At 42.5% G+C, this 22,574-nt stretch overlaps 1 protein-coding gene across 2 annotated transcripts; it reads left to right on the forward strand.

Moving 5' to 3' along the window:
• The first annotated feature begins 3,018 nt into the window (after window positions 1-3,018).
• Window positions 3,019-20,066, forward strand: stoml3 (stomatin like 3). Of its 2 annotated transcripts, none has more exons than XM_031895817.1 (8): window positions 3,019-3,059; window positions 13,010-13,090; window positions 14,731-14,834; window positions 14,925-14,997; window positions 15,475-15,557; window positions 16,560-16,763; window positions 18,495-18,629; window positions 19,082-20,066. In XM_031895817.1, exons 2-8 carry the CDS (start codon window positions 13,030-13,032, stop codon window positions 19,271-19,273), a joined length of 852 nt encoding a protein of 283 aa, XP_031751677.1. In that variant the 5' UTR covers window positions 3,019-3,059; window positions 13,010-13,029; the 3' UTR covers window positions 19,274-20,066. The 2 variants fall into 2 exon arrangements, with proteins under 2 accessions (XP_031751677.1, NP_989344.1); NM_204013.1 differs by lacking the exon at window positions 3,019-3,059 and adding an exon at window positions 7,697-7,712 and having other exon boundaries at window positions 19,082-20,063.
• Window positions 20,067-22,574: the final 2,508 nt, after the last annotated feature.

Below are 22,574 nucleotides of genomic sequence, written 5' to 3' on the forward strand. Positions count from 1 at the left end.
TGGGTTCCAACTCTGCCCAGGGGAAGTGATAGAGAAGGATGGGTTCCAACTCAGCCCAGGGGAAGTGATAGAGAAGGATGGGTTCCCACTCAGCCCAGGGGAAGTGATAGAGAAGGATGGGTTCCCACTCAGCCCAGGGGAAGTGATAGAGAAGGATGGGTTCCAACTCTGCCCAGGGGAAGTGATAGAGAAGGATGGGTTCCAACTCAGCCCAGGGGAAGTGATAGAGAAGGATGGGTTCCCACTCAGCCCAGGGGAAGTGATAGAGAAGGATGGGTTCCCACTCAGCCCAGGGGAAGTGATAGAGAAGGATGAGTTCCCACTCAGCCCAGGGGAAGTGATAGAGAAGGATGGGTTCCTACTCAGGCCAGGGGAAGTGATAGAGAAGGATGGGTTCCCACTCAGGCCAGGGGAAGTAAGTTAGAGAGAAGGATGGGTTTCCACTCGGGCCAGGGGAAGTGAGTTAGAGAGAAGGATGGGTTCCCACTCAGGCCAAGGGAAGTGATAGAGAAGGATGGGTTCCTACTCAGCCCAGGGAAAGTGATAGAGAAGGATGGGTTCCTACTCAGGCCAGGGGAAGTGAGTTAGAGGGAAGGATGGGTTCCCACTCAGGCCAGGGGAAGTGAGTTAGAGAGAAGGATGGGTTCCCACTCAGGCCAGGGAAAGTGATAGAGAAGGATGGGTTCCCACTCAGCCCAGGGGAAGTGATAGAGAAGGATGGGTTCCTACTCAAGCCAGGGGAAGTGATAGAGAAGGATGGGTTCCTACTCAGGCCAAGGGGGTGAGTTAGAGAGAAGGTTGGGTTCCCACTCAGGCCAGGGGAAGTGAGTTAGAGAGAAGGATGGGTTTCCACTCTGGCCAAGGGAAGTGACATAGTGTGGGCTCTGTCCAAATGTTGGCCAGGGATACTTGAACCCCAGTGTTTACAAAAAAAAACAAACTAACTTAAGGGGCCAAGCTGCATCGCCCCTGAGCACACTGAGCATGTCGAATTGGGAACAGACCAAGAAAACTAATTTCCCAAGAGGTGGTTTAGTTCTTCAAAGAGACAATGAAAAGGTCGTTGTTGGCACCCACACTGCAATGTTCCCTTGTTTGTAACTGATATCACTGCACATTGCTATGGGAGATGGTTAAATAAACAGTAGTAGTGGGAATGAGAGTGCTAGGAGCAAATCAGCGGTGGAATTAAGTCTTGTGTTTTCCACCTTCTTTGTTTAGCTGCTGACTTGTTTTTAGAAACAATTGTTCTGGTATATACAATAAATTATATGTCAGTGTTATTTTCCCTTTAAAAAAATGTTACACTCATACATGTTTCTTTATGGAAAAATGTATGCTATGTTCCACTGAATGTAGCGCATACTGCAGTCACGTGGACCAGGGAGGCAGTTGGCTTGTTTTCTATGCTGAGTGCAGTGGAAAAATTCTCTCTAATTATGATTTCATAATAGGGGCAGTGTATGTTTTAGAAAAGTATCATGTTTCCCAATCATCAGGCTTTCCTATTAGACTTTAAACACTTTGATTACTGTCCAGCTTTTATTTATGTTCCTGGATACACAGTTCCCACAAGGCTGCTGGGGTTTCTAGCATACCCTGCTGGACTGAATAGTTAAAGTGGGTAGTTGACCTTTAAATTAACCATTTTTTGCATATTTTTTGTGTTATATTCTGAGACATTTTGCAATTGGTCTTTTTTATTTATATGAGGTTTCTGAACTATCTATCTATTTGTTCAGCAACTCTCCAGGAAGGAATTATGGAAGCTATCTGGTTGCTAGGGTCTGATATACCCTAGCAACCAGGCAGTGGTTTGAACGAGAGACTGGAATATGTATTGGAGAAAGCCTGAATAGAAAGACAAACAACAATAAAATTGTATCCTCCCAAAATATTTTTTTTTTATTGTAACTTTGCTTATAAAATTAGGGTTAGGGACCACATTTTTCACTTTGGAAGAATTTTTTTGCCCTTGCTACTGGATCCCTAGTCTGCATTCTCCTGGCTGACTAATTCATTTCTGTTCTAGAAGCCATATCCTCATCGTAGGTTACTGTTCTATTGCTGACCAAGGGAACTCCAAAGCCACTAAATAGTGACCAAGAAACGTATTTAGATGAACCAGAATGCAGTTTGGCTGGATTCCTGGCTGCTGAATATGTTGATGCTTGCTTATCAGGTGTTGGCAGTCAGTACACATGATAATGCAGGTAATACAGGCGCTTGCAAACATTCTTGCTCGGGTCACCTATGATATGCAATTTGAAACCCCCAGCCCAAAATATAAAGCCAACTTTTACCTTTTGCTGCATATTTGCTTTATTATCATTTTACAAAGTTCCTTTTGATGCCATTTTTTTCTCTTCTTTTTTGCACTTTAACATTCTTGGTAGCTAAATGCACAGAATGTCGTACTGTCCTATATAAATTGGTGAGTGTTGAGTACCTCTTGTTGTGTTCTGTTATCATTCCTAGTCCTTCCATTTCTTACCCCTTCTCCATCCTACTCTGCCCTTTTATGACCCCTTCTCCTCTCCCCAGATCTGCTCACCCATTCTTTCCCCAACTTCTCTATTGCACAGCTGTCAACCAATCCCATGTCATGAGGGAGATAACAATCCACTCCAGGCCTTTTTGGGACCTTATTTCATATTATCATTTAGTGTGAAGATAAATTCAGGTCTAAAAACCAAGGTAAAAACTAAGTAAGCTTTATCAGAAAGGTCTATGTAAATACAGCCATAAGCACTCACAGAAATGCTGCACTGAGTCCTCTATCAAAAGAAACACTGGATTTCTTGTCTCCTTTTTTGGGAACATGTTTGGTATCAGACTTCCTCTCCTTCAGGTTTGGGGCACAAGTCTGCTCAGTTCTCTCCTCTCTCTCTCCCCCTTCTCCTGCTCCCCCCTCCCATAAGAATGCATAAGAACTCACTTCCCCCACCCATAGGAATGTGTGATCCGAGCTTCCAACGGCTATAACTGCAGCAGGAAGCTACTAAGACAAAGCTAAAATGGCAGCTGCTATCAGGAAGCTTCTAGGGCTCTTTACTCAGGTATAGTAAAGCTTTCTGCTGACTAAATATAGTGTTCTAGGTGGCACTAATGTGGCAAATCTATTGGTAAAATGCCAAAATGACTTTCCTTCTCCTTTAATGCCCTCATAACATGGGATTGATTGATAGCTCTGCTATTGTACAGTATACTCTTCCTCCATTTTTTTTTAGTGCAAGCCCTTCTGCTCACCCTTCATCTTTTGAGAGCTGCATGCTGACTGGCTAAATGGATAAGTGGGGCCTGTACCATTCAGCATGTACCTTTGCCCCCTGCTGGTAGGAAATCTGGCACTGTAGTTAATTAAACTTACGGAGCTTGGAACACGGGCACATTATATTGGCACTAGGGACACACACACTGATGTGGCGCATATTCTGTGCTATAATCACTAGATGACAGTTATACAAACTAGTGTTTGGCTGACTGATGTTGTTTTCGTGGATCAGTACATGCACAGATGATTTATAGTTCAGGTACAAATTGAAATGTTATTTTTGCGCATGTGCATAATGTGTTGGGGTTTAAAGGGGTAGTTGACGTAGTTACATTCACGTTTAGTATGTATGCAGTGATATTCTGACACAGTGTGCAATCTTTCTTCATTTTTTATGTGTTTTGAATTATTAGCTTTCTGTTCAGCAGCTCTCCAATTTTGTTTGCTAGGGTCCAATTTACCTTAGTAATCAAGCAGTGGTATTAATGACAGACTAGATAGGAAGATAAGTGATAAAAAAAATAACAAAATCCTAGCCTCACAGAGCAATCGTTTTTCAGCTGCCAGACACAGTGGCCCACATTTGAAAGCTGGATAGAGGGAGAAGGGAAAAACAAAATGTAAGCTCTACGGGGCAAGGACCTCCTTCCTACTGTGTCTCATACCACATGGCACTTATATATATATATATATTTATTGTATTTATTTATTATAACACTTGTCCTCCCTGTGTGTAAATTTGTATTCTGTAAGATTGTACAGCGCTGCGTACCCTTGTGGCACCTTATAAATAAAGTTATACATACATACAAATAATAGAAAAAAAAAAAAAAAAAAAAGCTGCCTCTGGTAACTTTAAGGCTGATGCCACACGTGGCGTTTTTACGCAGCCTAAAAACGCCGCACAACCCACACAGCCCCTGACTATGGCATTTTTCAGCCTAGTACTGGTGACGTAGCAAATCCCGTTTCCATGGTGCTTATAGTGCGAAATAGTAAAAACGCTGCGTATTTCCGCTAGGTCTGGCAGCTGCCTTTGTGTATACATAGGAATAGCTTGCTGTGCAAATAGCGGCGTATTTCGGCCAACACTTGAAAAATCCGTGGTAAGGCGTTTTCTAGCGTATTTACGCATTGTGTGGTTTCCTTCAAGTCTTTTCAAGTTTTTTCTATGGATGATGATATTTGTGCGTTTTTCAGCCGCCGAGAGAATTAGAAAATACGCAGCGTAAAAACGCCACGTGTGGCATCAGCCTAAGAGCCACATTTTCATTTTTCCACAGAGAGCGCAATAGCCCCCCTCTGGACGCTCTGACGCTAAAGCACGGAGCAGGAAGGAGGGGCGGCATCAGGGCTGCAGCCCCAGAATCACCACTGCTGTCGGCTAAGTATTTATTCGGCGGGTATAGTTTTCCTTTAAGAGCACCAGATTTAGATGTGTTTCCCATCTCTAAGCACTGAATTCATTCCTTAACCCATTCTGTTGCCACTACATGTTCTCATATTAGACAGTAGCCCAGAATCGCTGCTGATAACACATTAAAAGTTAACATGACAATCAAAAACTCATTATTATTGATTTTACTGCCACCCAGACTTCCAGCCCTGACTCCCTTTAGCTGCCCCCCCATTCCCTTCTGCAAGTAATCTGCAACCTACTGTTTACCCTGGTACCCTGGCATAATTGCAGTGAGAATGGAAGTTGGGGCAAGTGTAATGTTGAAGAAAAACTGGGGCGTTTCTCTTTTCTTTTTTTGTTGGTGCAGTGGGAGTGACGGGATAGGGTTGATTAATGTGTCAGTGTTGCTTTAAAGCAAAATATTTCCCGTGGTTCTCTTTAACACAACCAGACACTCTGGATTGTCCCCAATTGCCTAAAGATTTAGCAGTTGCTTAAGAGTATTCAGTTACGCAAACACAATTGCTTCCCCAGGTTAATAGCAGCCCTCAGTACTTCCTTGTTACTCAGGTACTTGTATTTACACACATTGCACCCTAGCCGGCCTATATCACTGGGGATTCCCCGTCCCATAATTCCTTCCACCACCACCGTAACAACTGTGTCTCTCTCCAAACCTCAAAGACAATAGAGGAAGTCACCTGATCCCGCCATATACATACATATATATATATACAGAAGGACTACCAGAAGCCCTCACATTAGCCTACCCAGATCCTGGGGCAATTTTATCCTCTAGGCAGCACATTGTACTGATGTTCTTTTACACCCAGATAAAGTAATGTTATAAAACATACATACCATGGTAGTGCCTGTATCAGTGCCACCCCTGGCTCTCTCCAGTTCAACGCCCATGTTAAAATCACATGCCTTTGTTCTTTTGTTGATTTTCTTATGCCACTGCACTTCAGGATTGTGATATGAGAAAACAAAAGAAAATGAGAACCTGACCGTATTTTTTTGTTAGAGGAGATCGAGTTTAGATCACATGATAGAAAGAAAGCAGACATATAAATTGGCCGTCATCAGTAATCATGGGACCCCATATTACTAAGTTAGCAGCTCCCACCACCCAGGGAGCCCAAATTATTGGCCTGCTAGTCACCTGGGTCCCCTGGATGGTGGGCCTTACAAACAAGCAGTATGAAATCCCAATGAAATATATGCCGTGCATGTTCTGTCAGTCAGGCCACTGGAGCTGGGCAAGTACTACTGGCACCCAGTTTTCTATTAAATATGACTTGATCACACCATTTTTAAAAATGATCACACAAGTTCCATCTCAATTTTTAATTTCCATTTTAATATTTCGAAATGGTTTTTACAGTCATACTGACAGATACCTTAGATATAGGGTTGCCACCCTCCAACTGGGGGACAACCCTAACTGATGTCGGGGGCAGGGTAATGATGTGATGATTGGCGATTGAACGATTGCCACTGTCAATCTAAGAGAGTGTTGCCCAGTTTTCCTAAGGCTAATGTCAGACGAGGCGCCTGGCGTATATTTTCGGCAAGCGGAAAAGCGTCAGACTTTCTCTTGCGTTTTTATCTCTAATTCAGCTACATGTGCCCGCACCAGAGCATTTCTCATGCATTCTGGTGCAGGCACAGGTAGGAGGCGGATGGCGGTATTTTCGGCAAGTGCTTTTCCGCTTGCCAAAAATTTACGCCAGACACCTCGTCTGACATTAGCCTAATTTGGAAAACCACCAGGAAGTTTTGACCTGGACAGCCCACCCAAAAACCATGCTGCACAGGTCAAAACCAGGCGGGGGCAACCCTAATTAGATTCAGGGTGGTTGGATGGCTTTCTAGCAAGTGAAGAAATTCTAAAATAGCTAATAGCTAATAGCTAATAGTACAAGTCAGTGTCGGACTGGGACCCCAGGGGCCCACCAGAAAACCTTAGACCATTGGTCACTCTCCAAACTATTTTTTCTTCTTTACTCACTCAACCTGTTTATTCTCCTCGTCTCATTTATTTACAGGCTAGCGTCTATTCTTCCATCTATTTCTCCTCTTTCTTCCCATTCAGAAATAGGGAATGACCATGAAACAGGCCAAATGGTCAGAAGTGGGAGGGCCCACTGACACCTGGGCCCACTGGGAGTTTTCCTGGTATCCTGGTGGGCCAGTCCGACACTGGTACAAGTTGGTCCAGAAGCTGGTCCGATTGTCATTCTGGAGTCAGGAGGAATTTGCCCCCTCTGAGGCAAATTAGAGAGGCATCAGTTTGGGTTTTGCCTTTCTGGATCAACTAGCAAACAGCTAGGCAGGTTTCATATAAACATAGGTTGAACTTGATGTACGTGTCTTGTTTCAACCTAACTTACTATGTTACTTTGTAAGTTTAAAATGTACAGTATGGCAGCTCCAGCCCACCCATAGTGCTGCCACCTGGCCATTATTTTACCTGCCTGGTAATTAAAAACGATGCTTGATCCCAATGTTATTAGGGAAAAAAGGTATATACTTTAGAAAGGCTGGTACCTTTTTCCAGAAAAAGTGGCTACTCCACCTGCCCACTGATACATAGGGCTATACTTACAGAATAACCACATTTAATAAGCATTTAGCCAGAGATTAGAATCCCTTTCAGGTATTTTCTTTTTCATTCCTGGGCTTTGAGGTTGTGCTGTTGTACAAGTTCTTTTCTTTAGGAATACCTCACATTCACTGCTTGGAAACGGTTGTGCACAAACGAGTTTGACAGTGTTGTATTTACTCTAACCATAAGTTAGAATCACTTTTTCCGAGCGTGTTGCACTCAGTCAGGTAGATAGATGCACATGTGACTCTGGGCTGACAGGTTTCTATAGAAGTAAACTCTCTGAACTGAGAGGGGTGTGTTATACCAGCGACCGCATTGTATTTTCCGCTCGTGACAACCTGTGTGGGAGTTTCTGATTTAAGGGAGGTATTTCAGTCCCTCACAGCAGAGTACCACAGACTGGCTGCCAGGAGGCTGCACTGCAGGTGAGTAAGATGCCAGTGTGACTGGCTAACTGGCACACAGCATGGATGGCAGTGGGATGGGCTCTAACCTTGCTATTCATGGCTGCTAATGATGTATATGCTTGACTCATGTTATCACAATGCTGTGTTTTGGTAGATAAATTTTGCTTTTTTCATTATATGGGGATGTCCTTTGGGTGACAGGTTTCGTTTTTATCACCTTTGTGGCTATTAGGGGGGTGCTCAGCAATGTTTAGGACAGGACAACCCTTATATAAATCCCTGCCATCTTCCCTTATCTACACTGTCCATTGGTGTAACTACAGGGGAAACGGGGTGCAGTGGGGCACTGACTGCCAAGCAGTTACAGTACACAGTGTCGGACTGGGACCCCAGGGGCCCACCAGCAAACCTTAGACTATGGGCCCACTCTCCAAACTATTTTTCCTCCTTTCCTCACTGAACCACTTTATTCTCCCAGTCTCTTTTATTTACATGCTATCATCTATCCTTCCATCTATTTCTCATCTTTCTTCCCATTCAGAAATGTCCATGACCATTTAAGGAAAGACCATGAAGCAGGCCAAATGGTTAGGAGCAGGAGGGCCCACTGACCCCTGGGCCCACCGGGAGTTTTCCTGGTATCCTGGAGGGCCAGTCCAACACTGACAGTACATGTTTATATAGATAAAGTTTATAGGGGCCTAAGAACTATTTTGCTGGCGGCCAATTATCTTCTAGTACTGTCATTGTCACTATCCCACAGTAATAGGCTTCCCAGAAAGATATTAATTTGATGAGAACAATGGAGTTTTTTTTGGCTTCCGCTTTGTCTTCGATTGTGAACTACGCAACTACCTAACTGCATTTCAGTGTGGTCCGGCCACTAGAACTGGCCATAAAAATAAGGCTCCTATTCCACATAGCTATAAAGGAAACAGAAAAACACGGCGGTACTGACCAATCCAGGTGCAGAATCAATGTCATCTTATAATTAAAGGGACAGTAGAGCCCCTTGTTCAACATACGTGCTATGAATAGATCTTGTGCCAAACATACCTTTTGCCTATTGATTTAGGCACAAAAATCTGTGGTGGTGGTTGTTGTTATTTTTTTAAGATTAACAGGCAGGGTCGGACTGGGCCCCAGCTCTAGTGGGCCCCGGCGGCCCAGACCCAACCCTTGCCGGCGCTCCCCCTCCCGAACACTCCTCCCCTGACACGTCAAATTTATGCGCTTGGGGGAGGACATCGGGTGGGGGCCCTACGAGGGGGGTGAGGGGGGTCCCTGGGGAGGGTTAGAGGACATGCCCAGCTGAGTGCTCCTGGGACGGGAGCCCCGGTGGGCCCTTCACACCCCAGTCCAACCCTGTTAACAGGGCACACCAGATAATAACGTTATCAGTGCACAGCTAATTCCCCTGCATAATGGACTCCTGCTAACAAAGCAGTCACAACTAAGGGTGAAATGAGGGGGTTGTATACTGGGAATCTAATTATCTATCCCACAAGGACTAATAACAAAAAGCATAGATTTCTCATGAATAGATACAAAGTATGTTTATATCAATCCTTATTGTTGAAGAATAGGGAATACCGACCTTTGACCGTCAACTGTGAATATTCCCTGACTGCCAGTGCGCATGTATCAAGGTGATTTACTGTTTCGGGTCACTGTTCTCCCTGCAGCCAATAATATACTTCATGTGCGAAAAACAAACAAGTATTATCTGTTATCAGCTTTAGTTTTAGGGCAGGGCGGCAGAAAAAGCATTTGTTTATATTGGCCTTTTCCAGAAAATATCCTTGTTTAAATATGTACTTTTGACATTTTTGTGCATGAAGTTTTAGACTTCAATTTATTTTTTAGAGCCAAAATGCCTTGGACCTGCCAGATGTCTTTGAAGAGTCACATTCTAGCTGCTTTTGAACTACAACTCCCAGCACCACCTGGCAGCTGCCCTTTGTTCATTCTGAGCCAGCAGCAGATGTAACTTGTTGCAAATGAAAGGGAAACTCTTGCTGGGAGTTCTAGTTCAGTTACAACTGGAAGTCATTCCTCAGGGATTGTTGGGAGTTCTGGTTCAATTGGAGGGGGCCTTACAGGGGTTTCTGAGAGTTGTAACCTTACCTTCTTCTGTGGTGCTGGGTCCCTAGTTGTATTTGCAACTTCTTTGCTCCTTTATATTATTTATTAAAAGGTCCCAATAAGACTGTAGGGAACTGTGTGTAGCAATGCGCTAACATCATATCATCATTAACTCCTTGTGGGTTGAAGTACCGATATGCAGTAATGCCACAGGGCTGCTCTCTCTATTCCCCATTTGTTGGAAGAGCAGCGTCATATTCTATTCCCTCTGTGTGTGTTTCTCTACCAGGCCTGGGCACCATGGTGATATTTTCCACCCCTGATAATTGCGCTGCCGGATGGCAAGTTTGCTTTAGAAACTGTAGAAAAGTTGTAATTTGTAACAAAGTTACAAGTCACCGAAATTCCATTGTTTAAGCTAGAAGCCGTCGTTGGCTAAGCTGACTCTAGGTGCCTAATTGCCCCTTATCTTTACATTATTACTGTTTTCTTTGACAGCAATGGTTTATTCCATAAATAGGAACTCTCACTGTTTTGGGTTTTAATCGAAAGCCATAGGCTATCAATGGGAAGTAACCAGGTCCTAGGGTTGCCACCTGTCCAGATTTGACCCGGACAGTCCTGTTTTCAAAAGGGCTGTCCGGGTCTAAACTGCCTGCCTAGTTTTCCCAATTCGGAAATCCGGGCAGGACTCTTTGAGATTGACATGGCGATTGGCCAATCACACCCTGCCCAAACAACATCATTGGCCCACCCATGTGATCACACTGGACGCCCAGTGACATTATGCCCCCTGCCCAGAGATAGTAGCCGCTAAAGGTGGCAACCTTACTAGGTCCAATTAGGCCCTGGCATTTCAAGCACACAGAGGCCCCACACAAACCTAAACTGATGATATCTAGCATAACAAAAGACGACCTGCTGTTCCACCCAGTCCTGTTTGCTCACCTATTGGCAGTGAGCAAATTGCAAAGTGTAAATCAGCCTCGATTGGCTTTTTTTGCACTATGCACATTGCCTTTTGTGGTTCATAAATTGCCTAATCTAATTATATAATCATGAGGGGTGGTGGGCTTATAGGCGCTTTTCCATCCCTTAGTGCTGTTCTACTTATTCTATACTGTCCAGGCTGGTAAAATACTGTCCAGGTGGCACCCCTGGGCCTGGTCTCTTAAATGACACCTAATAACTTGGAGAGCCTATAGCCATCTCTCAATATAAAACTTTTGGCTTTTCCCTTTCCCCTCTTGCCTACTGTATCCCCCATTTTTGTGTTGAAAATGAAAATAAAGAATATTTAAAAAAAACAAACTTTTGGCTACCCTTAGGAGGTGGTGCCATCTACTGATCAGATTGCATATTACACTGTATCTATAACTTATCTACAATGTACACATTAAACCTTACACCACTGTTTACCAAAATCCAATCCAGTCCATGGCCTGCCACCCATCAGTTCTGCCCACAAGCTTATGTACTTCTACCCTGCACCTTGGTCTGTCATAATGCAAAGCTCAGTGTATTTTAACCCTCTTTTTGTTACCTTCCTGTCACTTCATCGTCACACTTTTCATTTACAATCTTTTTTTGCAAATCAACCCTGACTGTGGTCAGGCAATGCACTGGGCTACTGTGGGCCCTTACTGCCAGTCTGGTGCACAAACCAACCACAGGGCAGTTATTAATGCTGTGCTAAGCCAGGCAAGTTCCCATTAGTTAGAAATGGTGGGTTAAAAAGAGATTGCAGTGGACCATCAATCACTAGGTTGCAGGGCTGAAGTACTAAGACTTTGGGCCACAAACCCATGAAGCACCCAGCCATGTCCAGCTGTGCCTTGTAGGCCCAAAATTTACACTACATTACATTACATTAACATTTATTTATAAAGCGCCAACATATTCCGCAGCGCTGTACAATAAGTGGGTTACATACATTGGACATACAGAGTAACATATAAAGCAATCAGTAACCGATACAAGAGGTGAAGAGGGCCCTGCCCAAAAGAGCTTACAATACACTAGGGCCAATAAGTCTGTAGCTGGCTAGCTATGTGTGTGAGGAGAATAGGCAAACAAAAGGAATTCTGGGAATGAATTCCAAACTCTTAAAAAAATCCCATTTACATGGGTTTATCCTATAGGCTAAAGCTCACCCACTGGGCTTGAAGCAGAAGCCAGGATAATAGCTGATCAGATACTACAAAACCCTGCGCTACACTGATGAGCCTCAAGAAAGGCGAAACGGGTCTGTAGTTAGGAATCTGATCAGCTATTGTCCTGGCTTCAGCTTCAAACCCAGTGGGTGAGCTTTAGCCTATAGGATAAACCCATGTAAATGGGATTTCCCATAATTCCCATAATTCCTTTTGTTTGCTTTTGTCTGTATGAGGCAGTCTCCTCAACCTTATTTATTTGTTAGGAGAATAGGCAGAAACCCTTATTTGCCATGTTTCTAATTATGTATATATACAGTATGAATATGTATGTGTATGGAATTGCCGTCCCCACTGTAGGCTTGGCATGTGCTATTGAACATCATTGGTTGATCTGTAAGGGGATTTTTGGAGGAATGTTTAGGAAAACTGGACTAAACTGAATGTGGTCTTTAAGGGAATTGATATGCTGGAACATATCCTAGTGGGCTGCTGGTGCTACCATGAAAAGATTCTCTATTATATTAAAGGAAAACCCGAAACAATGTAGGTCTCTAAATAAATATATTACATAGACCAGCCCATTGTAAAACCCTGCTTCACCTAAATAAACCATTTTCATTAAAATATACTTTTTAGTAGTATGTGCTATTAGGTAATCTTAAATAGAAAATTGCTTATTTAAGTAAGGGCCGCCTTAGTTACAGTTAGAGCTGCATTACTTCCTGTCAGCTGATCTCTGAGGGAGCACACAGCCCATCACTAAATGGCGGCTCAAGGGAAAAGATGTAAAAGGGCAATATTTACTGATATATATATTCCAGTTTGGTAAGAATCTATAATAGATATTATGTTAACTGTTAGTTAAGTATTTGTTCTGGGGGTATAGTTTTCCTATCAGTAGAGCAAATGTTTTTTTTGTATACATCCACTCCCTCCCCTAGAAGCAGTAAACTCTAGAGAACTCTGGCGTTCCTCTCCTCTCAGTCCCACCACTATCTCAGGCAGGAGGGATGAGGAGGAGTTCAGTTTGGCCATGATAGTTGTACTGATCCGATGAATACATTGTCCCCACAGGACTGTGAAACCACATAGACATGGAAACACAAATGGAGTCTCAGTTCTCACAGAAGAGGCAGTCGCGGGAAGAGTTAATTGGTAAGTGATACATAATTGCTGGAGAGTTTGTGGCACTGTGATAGAGAAGTGGCATTGCCCAAGTGGCACCAGTCTCTAGTACCAATAGACAAATGGCCACACACACATGGATGCTGCTAACAGAACATTTATATAGGGTTCCAGCCAATCACTCACATCAGCATTCAATTTCATGTGGCATTAGATACAGGCTTTCAGGATGCAATTAAATTCCCCAACTACAGACGGCTCACTCACATCCATTTCATTCTGACTAGCCTTCCGCCATGTCACCCCCGCTGGAAGTTCACTCCCCACAAGGGCCGCCACTCCCTATAAGCAGAGTACTCCGTCTGCATAGGGCACCAATTCCCAGGGGGGCACCATCCCAGCTGCTCAAAAAAATTGTTTTTATATATTATAACATACCCCCCAACACTGTCCCGCCGGTTTTTATAGTGCATCCCGCTGTCCCGGATAGTTTAATCAATCTATGGGGGCAATTGGGGGCACTTACTATGGGGGCATTGTCTATTTTTTTTATTATTTTATTTTTACTTCCGTAATATTTGTGGGAGGGGGGCACAAAAGTAAATTTCTGCTTAGGGCACCCATTTGGCCAGCAGCGGCCCTGCTCCCCGCCTTGACAGACCAGCGTTCCTCCAACGCCGCTCTGCCATTTGCCGAACAGGGATTTTCCGGTGACGTCCTTTGCTGAAGGCCTTTTGCTAGTCCATACACTGACACTTTAATCCCTTACTGTGGCATAACCCAGGCTACCCATGCTAAATAGCCTGTGTCTCTGAAGCACCTAGTGCTCCTCACTTGGAAACCCTCTCTGCCTATCCTGCTGATCAGTGGGCAAAAAGTACCCTGCTTATACACTTTCTGCCCTCTCGCTCCCTTCCCTCCCTCTAGTGGCTGGGATCTAAACTACACTTGTCACTGCCCTGCCTCTAGTAACCGGATGCTCTATTACACCCAATTTTCCCAAACTTGCAAAACCCTGCCACCTAGTGGCTTAACTGCAAAAAGACATCTTACAATAACTAAAACCTATCCTGGAGAATTAGGAATCACTTGGACACCCCCCTAAAAGTCTCTTGGGGGAATGTTAAATCCAGTGCTAGAGCTGAACTTAATATAGTTACGGAACCTCTTATCAAGAAACGGGATAACGGGAACCTGTTATCAAGAAAGCTCTGGATTACAGGAAGGCCATCTCCCATAGACTCCATTTTAAACAAATAATTCTAATTTTTAAGAATGATTTTTATAAAACAGCACCTTGTATTTGATGAAAAATAAGCTGCATGCATTGTGGCAAAATAATCCTATTGGATTTATTTCATGTTTAAATGGTCTGATAATCCAGAGACATTGTAAAATCCCAGATTTGAGATATATATATATATATTCCTGCACTTTATTATTCCAGTGAGCGTCTCCATACCAAATGTTTTTACACGTGCCTATATGTGAGATTTGTGCTCAGACAAACTGGTTTATAAATTGTGTTATACAACGTGTACTTGCATCCAAATCCTGGGGCTCAGTGACAAGCGCAGCATCAGGACGCGCAGTTGTTTATGTTATATTAATCAAAAAGGCCTTTATTGGTTTCTGAAAAAAGCTTTTTCATTTTATTCTGCCATTTCTAGAGGCTGCAGATGGCAATATCGGTGTGTGTGGTTGGATCATACTGATTTTATCTGCATTTATGGCAGCCATTACATTTCCCTTATCCATATGGTTTTGCGTTAAGGTAAGTGAAGAAACACAGAACACCCGCTAGTAAAATTTACCAAAATTGACTCTTATGGATATCCCGGCATTTTATAATTTTTTTTACTAGATCATTCAAGAATACGAGCGCGCAGTTGTGTTTCGCTTGGGTCGCATCATTTCAGGAAAAGCAAAAGGGCCAGGTAATTGTGATTCTATATTTCTATATTAATAGGACAGCAAACTTGGAAATTCCAGACTGGTGTATCGGCCTCAGTCAGTATCTCTGTACCAGTGGCAGATGTGCCTCAATAGCAATGTCCAACCCTAGCTCCCAGGCCAGATTTGGGTTGGGGCCGGGCATTTGTTCTGGGCCCCAAGTATTACAGGATCTTCAAAGGGAAAATGTTGATAGGAGCACAAGTGTTGGTGACTCTGTGAAAACATTTTCAGGTCTCTCCGTCTCGTAAGGGACCACACAAGGGATGCAAACTGTGATCATCCCTGTCTATGCAAATGCACATGGCCTAAATGCCACCTCCCATGGGTCCTTACTGGGGCCCCTCTCCCCATGGACTCAAACCTTCTCCTCCTATAGTTATGTTCTTCCCAGGCTAATAGCCCCAGGTATCCACGGAGGTGTAGCTTGCATTTACACCAATTTCTATATGTTTGCCCAGGTGTGATGTTTGTGCTGCCCTGCACAGATACCTTCATAAAAGTCGACCTCCGAGTTATCTCCTTTGCAATTCCACCACAAGAGGTAAGTAGCCCCCCCACTTTGTTTCTATGTTTGTCCATGCAAGTCAGGGTGGGGCTGAAACAACCAGTAGCCAATTAATTCATTAGAATAATGCTAGGCTTCTACCTACCTGCAGCTAATTAAAGGGTTGGTTCACATTTAAATTAACGTTTAGTTTTTAGAATGATAAATTCTTAGCAACTTTACAATTGGTCTTCATTTTTAATAATTTTATAGTGTTTGAATTAGTTGCCTTCTTCTTCCGACTTTTTACAGCTTTCAAATGGGGGTCACTGACCCCAGCAGCCAAAAAACTATTGCTTTATGATAATAAAATGTTTATTATTTAATTTACTTTATCGGTCCTCTCCTGTTCACATACCAGTCTCTCATTCAGACCACTTCCTGGTTGCTAAGACATTTTGAACCCTAGTAACCAGATAGCTGATAAACTTCCAGACCGGAGAGCTGCTGAACCCCTTTAAAGGGGACCTGTGACTGTAAGAAATAATTCCAAACTTTTCTTTGATGTTTGTTAAACAAAATAAACTTCATTTACACTATAGAAATAATATAAATCTTATCTTCTTCAATCTTGGAATTACACAATCACAGCCAGCAGGTGCCATTTTGTGGGCACTGTAATTAAGACAAGCTTTGTATCACCCCAAAATCTTGTGTATGTGCCAGAATGGGGGGGCCTGATGCACATGTCCATGCACAGGATACACAGTTAGATGGTGAGGAGGGAGGGGGAAAGTGAGTGCTGAATGGAAAGTGAAAGTAATTGTCTGGCTGCCTCTATGCCTAAGGTAGGCAATATATGATTGGCAGCTGTGATTTTTAAATGCCTTTATGATGGATATGGATGTGTTAATAAAAAAAGGAATTTGAATTTCATGTTTAAGTTGAAAGGGACTTTTATAATACATCTTTTTATGTCTGGGTGACAGGTCCGCTTTAAGACATGTCATATCTTTTTTTCATGCTGTATTAATAACTTAGTGCTCTCTTTGGGTTTAGATCCTCACCAAGGACTCTGTTACTACAACTGTGGATGGTGTTGTTTATTACAACATACAAAGTGCTATAAAGGCAGTGGCCAATGTGAATAATGTTCATATAGCCACTCAGCAGCTTGCCCAGACAACTCTGAGAAACATCCTGGGCACACAAACGCTTGCCAACATCCTGGCCAACAGGGAGGAAATTGCCCACAATATTCAGGTAAAGCCTCCTTGATTCTCACAGCCCTGCAACCTACTAATAACAGATTGTCAGTTTGGTGAAACTGTAGGTGACTATACACATAGGGGCATATTTATCATGCTGTGGGCATAATTAATGACTTAAAGCACACCAGGGCCATGGTCACAAAGTAGATATTTAGGAAATCTGCAGGAAAAAGAACAATAATGCATACAGCATATATGTATTCCATATACAGGTATAGGTCCTGTTATCCAAAATGCTCGGGACCTGGGGTTATCCGGATAAGGAAGGAATCTTTCTGTAATTTGGATCTCCATGTCTATTAAAAAACATTTAAACATTAAATAAACCAAATAGGATTGTTTTGTCTCCAACAAGGATTAATTATATTTTAGTTGGGATCAAGTACAGGTACTGTTTTATTATTACAGAGAAAAGGGAATCATTTAACCATTAAATAAACCCAATAGGGCTGTTCTGCCCCCAATAAGGGGTAATTATATCTTAGTTGGGATCAAGTACAGGTACTGTTTTATTATTACAGAGAAAAGGGAATCATTTAACCATTAAATAAACCCAATAGGGCTGTTCTGCCCCCAATAAGGGGTAATTATATCTTAGTTGGGATCAAGTACAGGTACTGTTTTATTATTACAGAGAAAAGGGAATCATTTAACCATTAAATAAACCCAATAGGGCTGTTCTGCCCCCAATAAGGGGTAATTATATCTTAGTTGGGATCAAGTACAGGTACTGTTTTATTATTACAGAGAAAAGGGAATCATTTAACCATTAAATAAACCCAATAGGGCTGTTCTGCCCCAATAAGGGGTAATTATATCTTAGTTGAGATCAAGTACAGGTACTGTTTTATTATTACAGAGAAAAGGGAATCATTTAACCATGAAATAAACCCAATAGGGCTGTTCTGCCCCCAATAAGGGGTAATTATATCTTAGTTGGGATCAAGTACAAGGTTCTGTTTTATTATTACAGAGAAAAAGAAAATCAGCAAATAATAATTATTTGCTTATAATGGAGTCTATGGGAGATGGCCTTCCCATAATTCAGTACTTTCTAGATAATGGGCTTCTGGATAATGGGACCCATACCGTTACATGTTTACTCTGTTCAGCCTCTTAGCAGTGGCATTACTATAGGGGGTGCACACGCTGGGAGGCTCTCAAAAAGTGAGGGTCCAGTCAGAATCCATTCCCTCAATTGCCACATATATCCCATTATTTCCTGTTCCAGCCCCAACACTTAGATGGATAGCTGGTACACAAGGGGACAGGGGCAGTTGTGCAGGAACCACAGGTGTGGGTGGCATGCATGGGAGTATGGGAATCCAGAGTTAACCCCTGACTGTTAGCATAGAAATATTAATTGTATATTAAACCGTGCAGCAACATTTATTTTTTGTAAGCAAAAGTCATGCCAACATCTTTTAATTTTAACAATACAACATTTTGCTCAGGGAAGACGTATGGGCTTATTTATCAATTTTCAAGTTTGTGAATTTGAGAATTCAAAAAATTCAAATGCCTGCTTATTTATTAATATGGAAAACTTGTTAAAAATATCCCTGAATACTTACAATACAAATTATTAATGAGTTTGCATTATGTATTGTGCAGAGACAATTGAGTATTGAGAGTACTGAGACAGAGATACAAGAAAGGACTAGTCCAGTAAGGCTGCTGCTTCCCTCATAATGGCTATTTTATCTTGCACCCTCTTTTGCAGTCAATATTGGACCATGCAACTCACAAATGGGGGGTGAAGGTGGACCGTGTGGAGATGAGAGATGTGCGCCTGCCTGTGCAGATGCAGAGAGCTATGGCTGCTGAAGCCGAAGCTGCACGAGAGGCTCGGGCAAAGGTAAATAGCCCATGGTGGGCACAAAGGTCTCAGCATCTGGGTACAAGTGGATTATTTATAACCTTAATGAAGTTTGAAATATATAGGACTGTAGGAGGTAGGGATGCACTGAATTGGTCCTTATTGAGTAGAATTTGGATTTGGCCGAATCCAAGTGTCTGGCCGTGCCAAATCCAAATGCTTAAAATTGCGTGACTTTTCGTCACATGGACACTTACATTTAAAATTAGGGTTCGGATTCAGTTCGGGATTTGGCTGAATTTTTAATGATGGATTTGGCCGAATCCGAAAATAATGGATTCAGTGCATCCCTGGTAGGCAGTGTACAATGTAATGTGAGAGAGGGAGCCTGAGAAGAATAGAAATAATATCCAAGAACACAATGCATGAATTTACTGTATAATATGTTTTATGAATGAACAATAACCGGGATTAATTTTGTATGCTGTTAGGTTGTGGCCGCAGAGGGTGAAATGAACGCGTCCCGAGCTCTCAAAGAAGCTTCTCTAGTGATAGCAGAATCTCCAGCGGCTCTTCAGCTGCGTTACTTGCAGACACTCAACACAATCGCAGCCGAGAACAACTCCACAATTGTCTTCCCTCTCCCCATTGAGCTGATGCAAGGATTCCTAAGCAGAAAGTGAATCCCAGACACTCCGCACTTACACACCACAGGAACTCTTACTGTTTCTCTATAGGAAAATATAATTCTGTTTATTCATTCAGCTAAACAAGTCTTTTCTAGCAATAAACACATTATTGTGATATAAGTATCTATGAATAGGCACTTATTTATGTATGAGAAAGTGGTAAGTTGGCTGCCAGTTACAAGGATCGATATTACGTTACTGGGCCTATTAGGTACTAGGTACAAGCGAGGCCTCGCTGCTGCCATAACGCAATGGTGTAATGGTGACTGTGCTTGTTCCCTCTGAGTCTGGCTCAAAGGCTCCTTCCTCTAAGCTCTAATTTAGAGGGATTTACTCAAATACAGCATGGTTTTATTTCCTCCATTATACAGGTAAAAGATCCGTTATCCGAAAACCCCTTATCCAGAAAGCTGTAAATTATGGGAAGACCATCTCCCATAGACTCTATTTTTATCAAATAATTCAAATTTTTTAAAATTATTCAATCAAAATCAATACAGATAGGCGTACTGACTAAATGTCATTATTTTAACTGTATAATGGAGGAAATAAAGTAATGCTGGTTTTAAGAAGTTGCCTCTGAATCAGACAGGTTATTCCATGATTGCTTTGAATGAACCTAGCCTGCACATAGCACATTTTCTAGAGATTAAAATAAACTAAGTTTATTGAGAATGCAGTATCTAATTCAGATTCTATCTGCACCAATGTAACAACTGTGAATATGCTGATTGTTTTTTCAATAAAATGTATTAAGGAGATGTAAATCTCATAAGAGAAAAAATAAGCAGCCTACTGTCATTTAATCAAGCATGTAGCTGCTGTGCCCAGTGTGGGCTATAACTGGCCTTGCTATAGGCACAGGGGGCCCTTCAACTACAGGCAGTCAGAGCTGCCATCAGTTATTTATATGCCCCACCCATGAACACAAGCGCATAGTAACAACATTTTTGACTGTGCCCTTTGTGTGTGCTACAGTGGGTAGGTAGTGGGTAGGTAGGTTTTGCTAAGGCAAAAGATGAACTTGATGGATGTGGATGCGTTATTATGGTACAAACTCACCAATCATTTCAATGCAAGGGGCCCAGGAACTATAGGGGACCCAGTGGGACTTGACTGGTAAGCAGATGCAATATATTGTAACAGGCAGACAATTGAGGACTGTGCAAAGGGCACCTCCAGCCTGCAGATAGCAGCCTTAGACAATCTGGAACCAGTAAGGCTGATACCATGTGACTATGCAAGGAGAGATGGGAAAGAGAACGTCAAGGCAATAAGGCAGGGAGAGAGCAGGCACAGATCTGGCAGCAGGGAGAGAGACCCCCTGGGATGCAAGGTTGGCAAAGTGCAGGAAAGGCTGCACCAACTGCAGGTTCCCCTTAGTGTGCCAGTGAGTGTCAGTCAGGGGAGGATTTTACTCTCCTTGCACTTTAGGACCCTTAGGTTCCAGTTCTAATAGGCCCTCGCTGTAACTAGTGCAGAGTTAGGGCCCAGTTAGGGACTTAGGGAATTGTTTTATAAGAACCAGAAGGATCATTAGTCAGGTCCCTTCTCTGATCAGAGTAGGTTAGAGCTTAGTTAGTGGCCCAGCTCTACCCAAGAGAACCAGGACTAAGCAGGGGTAACTGACTCAAATGGGCACTGGAACCTGGGGCTCTAACCTACTCTGATCAGAGAAGGGACCTGACTAATGATCCTTCTGGTTCTTATAAAACAATTATACGGTCTGTCTCCCACCCCACACATCCTACAACCACTAGAACAAAATCCTGCCCTACCACCTAGTCTAGAAGGTGCTTATAAAAAATGGCATCGATTTAATGACGCCCCTACTACAATAAAAGATTTTATAACAGACAATAAAGTAATCCCTTTAGCAGAAATCCAAAGACGCTGGGGCAGCCATCCTAGAGATTCTTGGAACTACCAACAATTTCATCACTTTATACAAATGACCCAGGGACAAGACTGGTCCAGACCCTTAACAGTTTGGGAATCGATACTAAAATCTCCAAAACAAATTATCTCTACACAATGTAGAAACCCCCAAAAGAGGCTTCTGCAAGGAATGGGAGAAAGAACTGGATATAGAAATACCAGATGTAGCCTGGGAGAGAATATTCCTATCCATTCATAAATCTTCAAGGGCAGTCAGAGTGAGAGCGATGAATTTTAAACTGGCCACAAGGTGGCACTAAACCCCCCCCCCAGTAGAACCAAATTGCCCACAACTGCAAAAATACTGGCCCCAAATTTTAGACACCATAACCACTATAAGAAAGATACCAATTAAGGAAAATGAAACACTAACCATACGGCTAAATCTTATCCCCAACAAAAAGTGTGTAATAACAGACACCCTTACCATACATTTATTGAACGTAACTAGAACCTTAATTCCAAGACACTGGAAAGCAAAAGACCATCCAACATTTTTAGAATGGATATACTGGTAGAAGAAAACTAGAGGAAATCACGTTTTTGACTCAAAACAACAGCACAGCATATAGGAGACTCTGGGATCCCTGGATCACATTTATCAAAAAACCACCCCACACAGCCCCGTTGACATAGGTACTAACTGAAAAAGTTTTATTTAGAAGCTAGACCATTTACATCTGACTTAAGGTTGTAGAAATAACTTACTGTCTACTCTCGTATTTTCAACATGTATGTACGTAATTATTATCACAAATATTTATTCCCCCCTCCCCATCTTTTTTCTGTACCCCATTATCTTGAAAACAAAATAAAGAATATATAAAAAAAAAAATAGCAAACAGCAATAACAATTTCATCTGGACATCAGTAGCCCCAATGAGTGACCCTAGTAACCAGATAGCGTTTTATGGCAACAGCATCATCATGACCCCCTCACATATTTAAGCAAATGACATGGAAGAAAATGTAATAATAATAAAATTGTAAGCTCACAAAGCAATCCATTTGTGGCTGCCGGGGTCAGTGACCCCACCCCCAGTTGAAAGCTGGAAAGATGTAGAAGAGAAAAGCAAATAATTTAGAAACAACCAATTGCAAAGTTGCTAGGAATAGGACATTCTATAACATACTAAATGTTAACCTAAGGGTCAACCATCCCTTTAATGGCACAGCTGTAAGTTTCTGTAGGGACCCATAGGGTTAAGCTCCCTATGGCTTTATCCCCTACCTCTTCACATCTTTATTATTATTGGGCAGAAGCCCTTGTACTTAGTTTACAGTGTAAAGCTATCCCTTATAGGTTTAGCCTGGTTGTACACACCCCCTGCAGATTGATATAGTGTCTAGCAGGAGG

Source organism: Xenopus tropicalis, chromosome 2 (genome assembly GCF_000004195.4).
Source record: "Xenopus tropicalis strain Nigerian chromosome 2, UCB_Xtro_10.0, whole genome shotgun sequence".
Lineage (NCBI taxonomy): Eukaryota > Metazoa > Chordata > Amphibia > Anura > Pipidae > Xenopus > Xenopus tropicalis.

Bases quoted from the DNA above. Each gene is read 5' to 3' on its own strand.
- stoml3 (XM_031895817.1), top strand. From the start codon at position 13,030: ATGGAAACACAAATGGAGTCTCAGTTCTCACAGAAGAGGCAGTCGCGG. The intron at 16,764-18,494 runs GTAAAGCCTCCT...CCTCTTTTGCAG, and splicing joins AAATTGCCCACAATATTCAG to TCAATATTGGACCATGCAAC. The intron at 18,630-19,081 runs GTAAATAGCCCA...GTATGCTGTTAG, and splicing joins CACGAGAGGCTCGGGCAAAG to GTTGTGGCCGCAGAGGGTGA.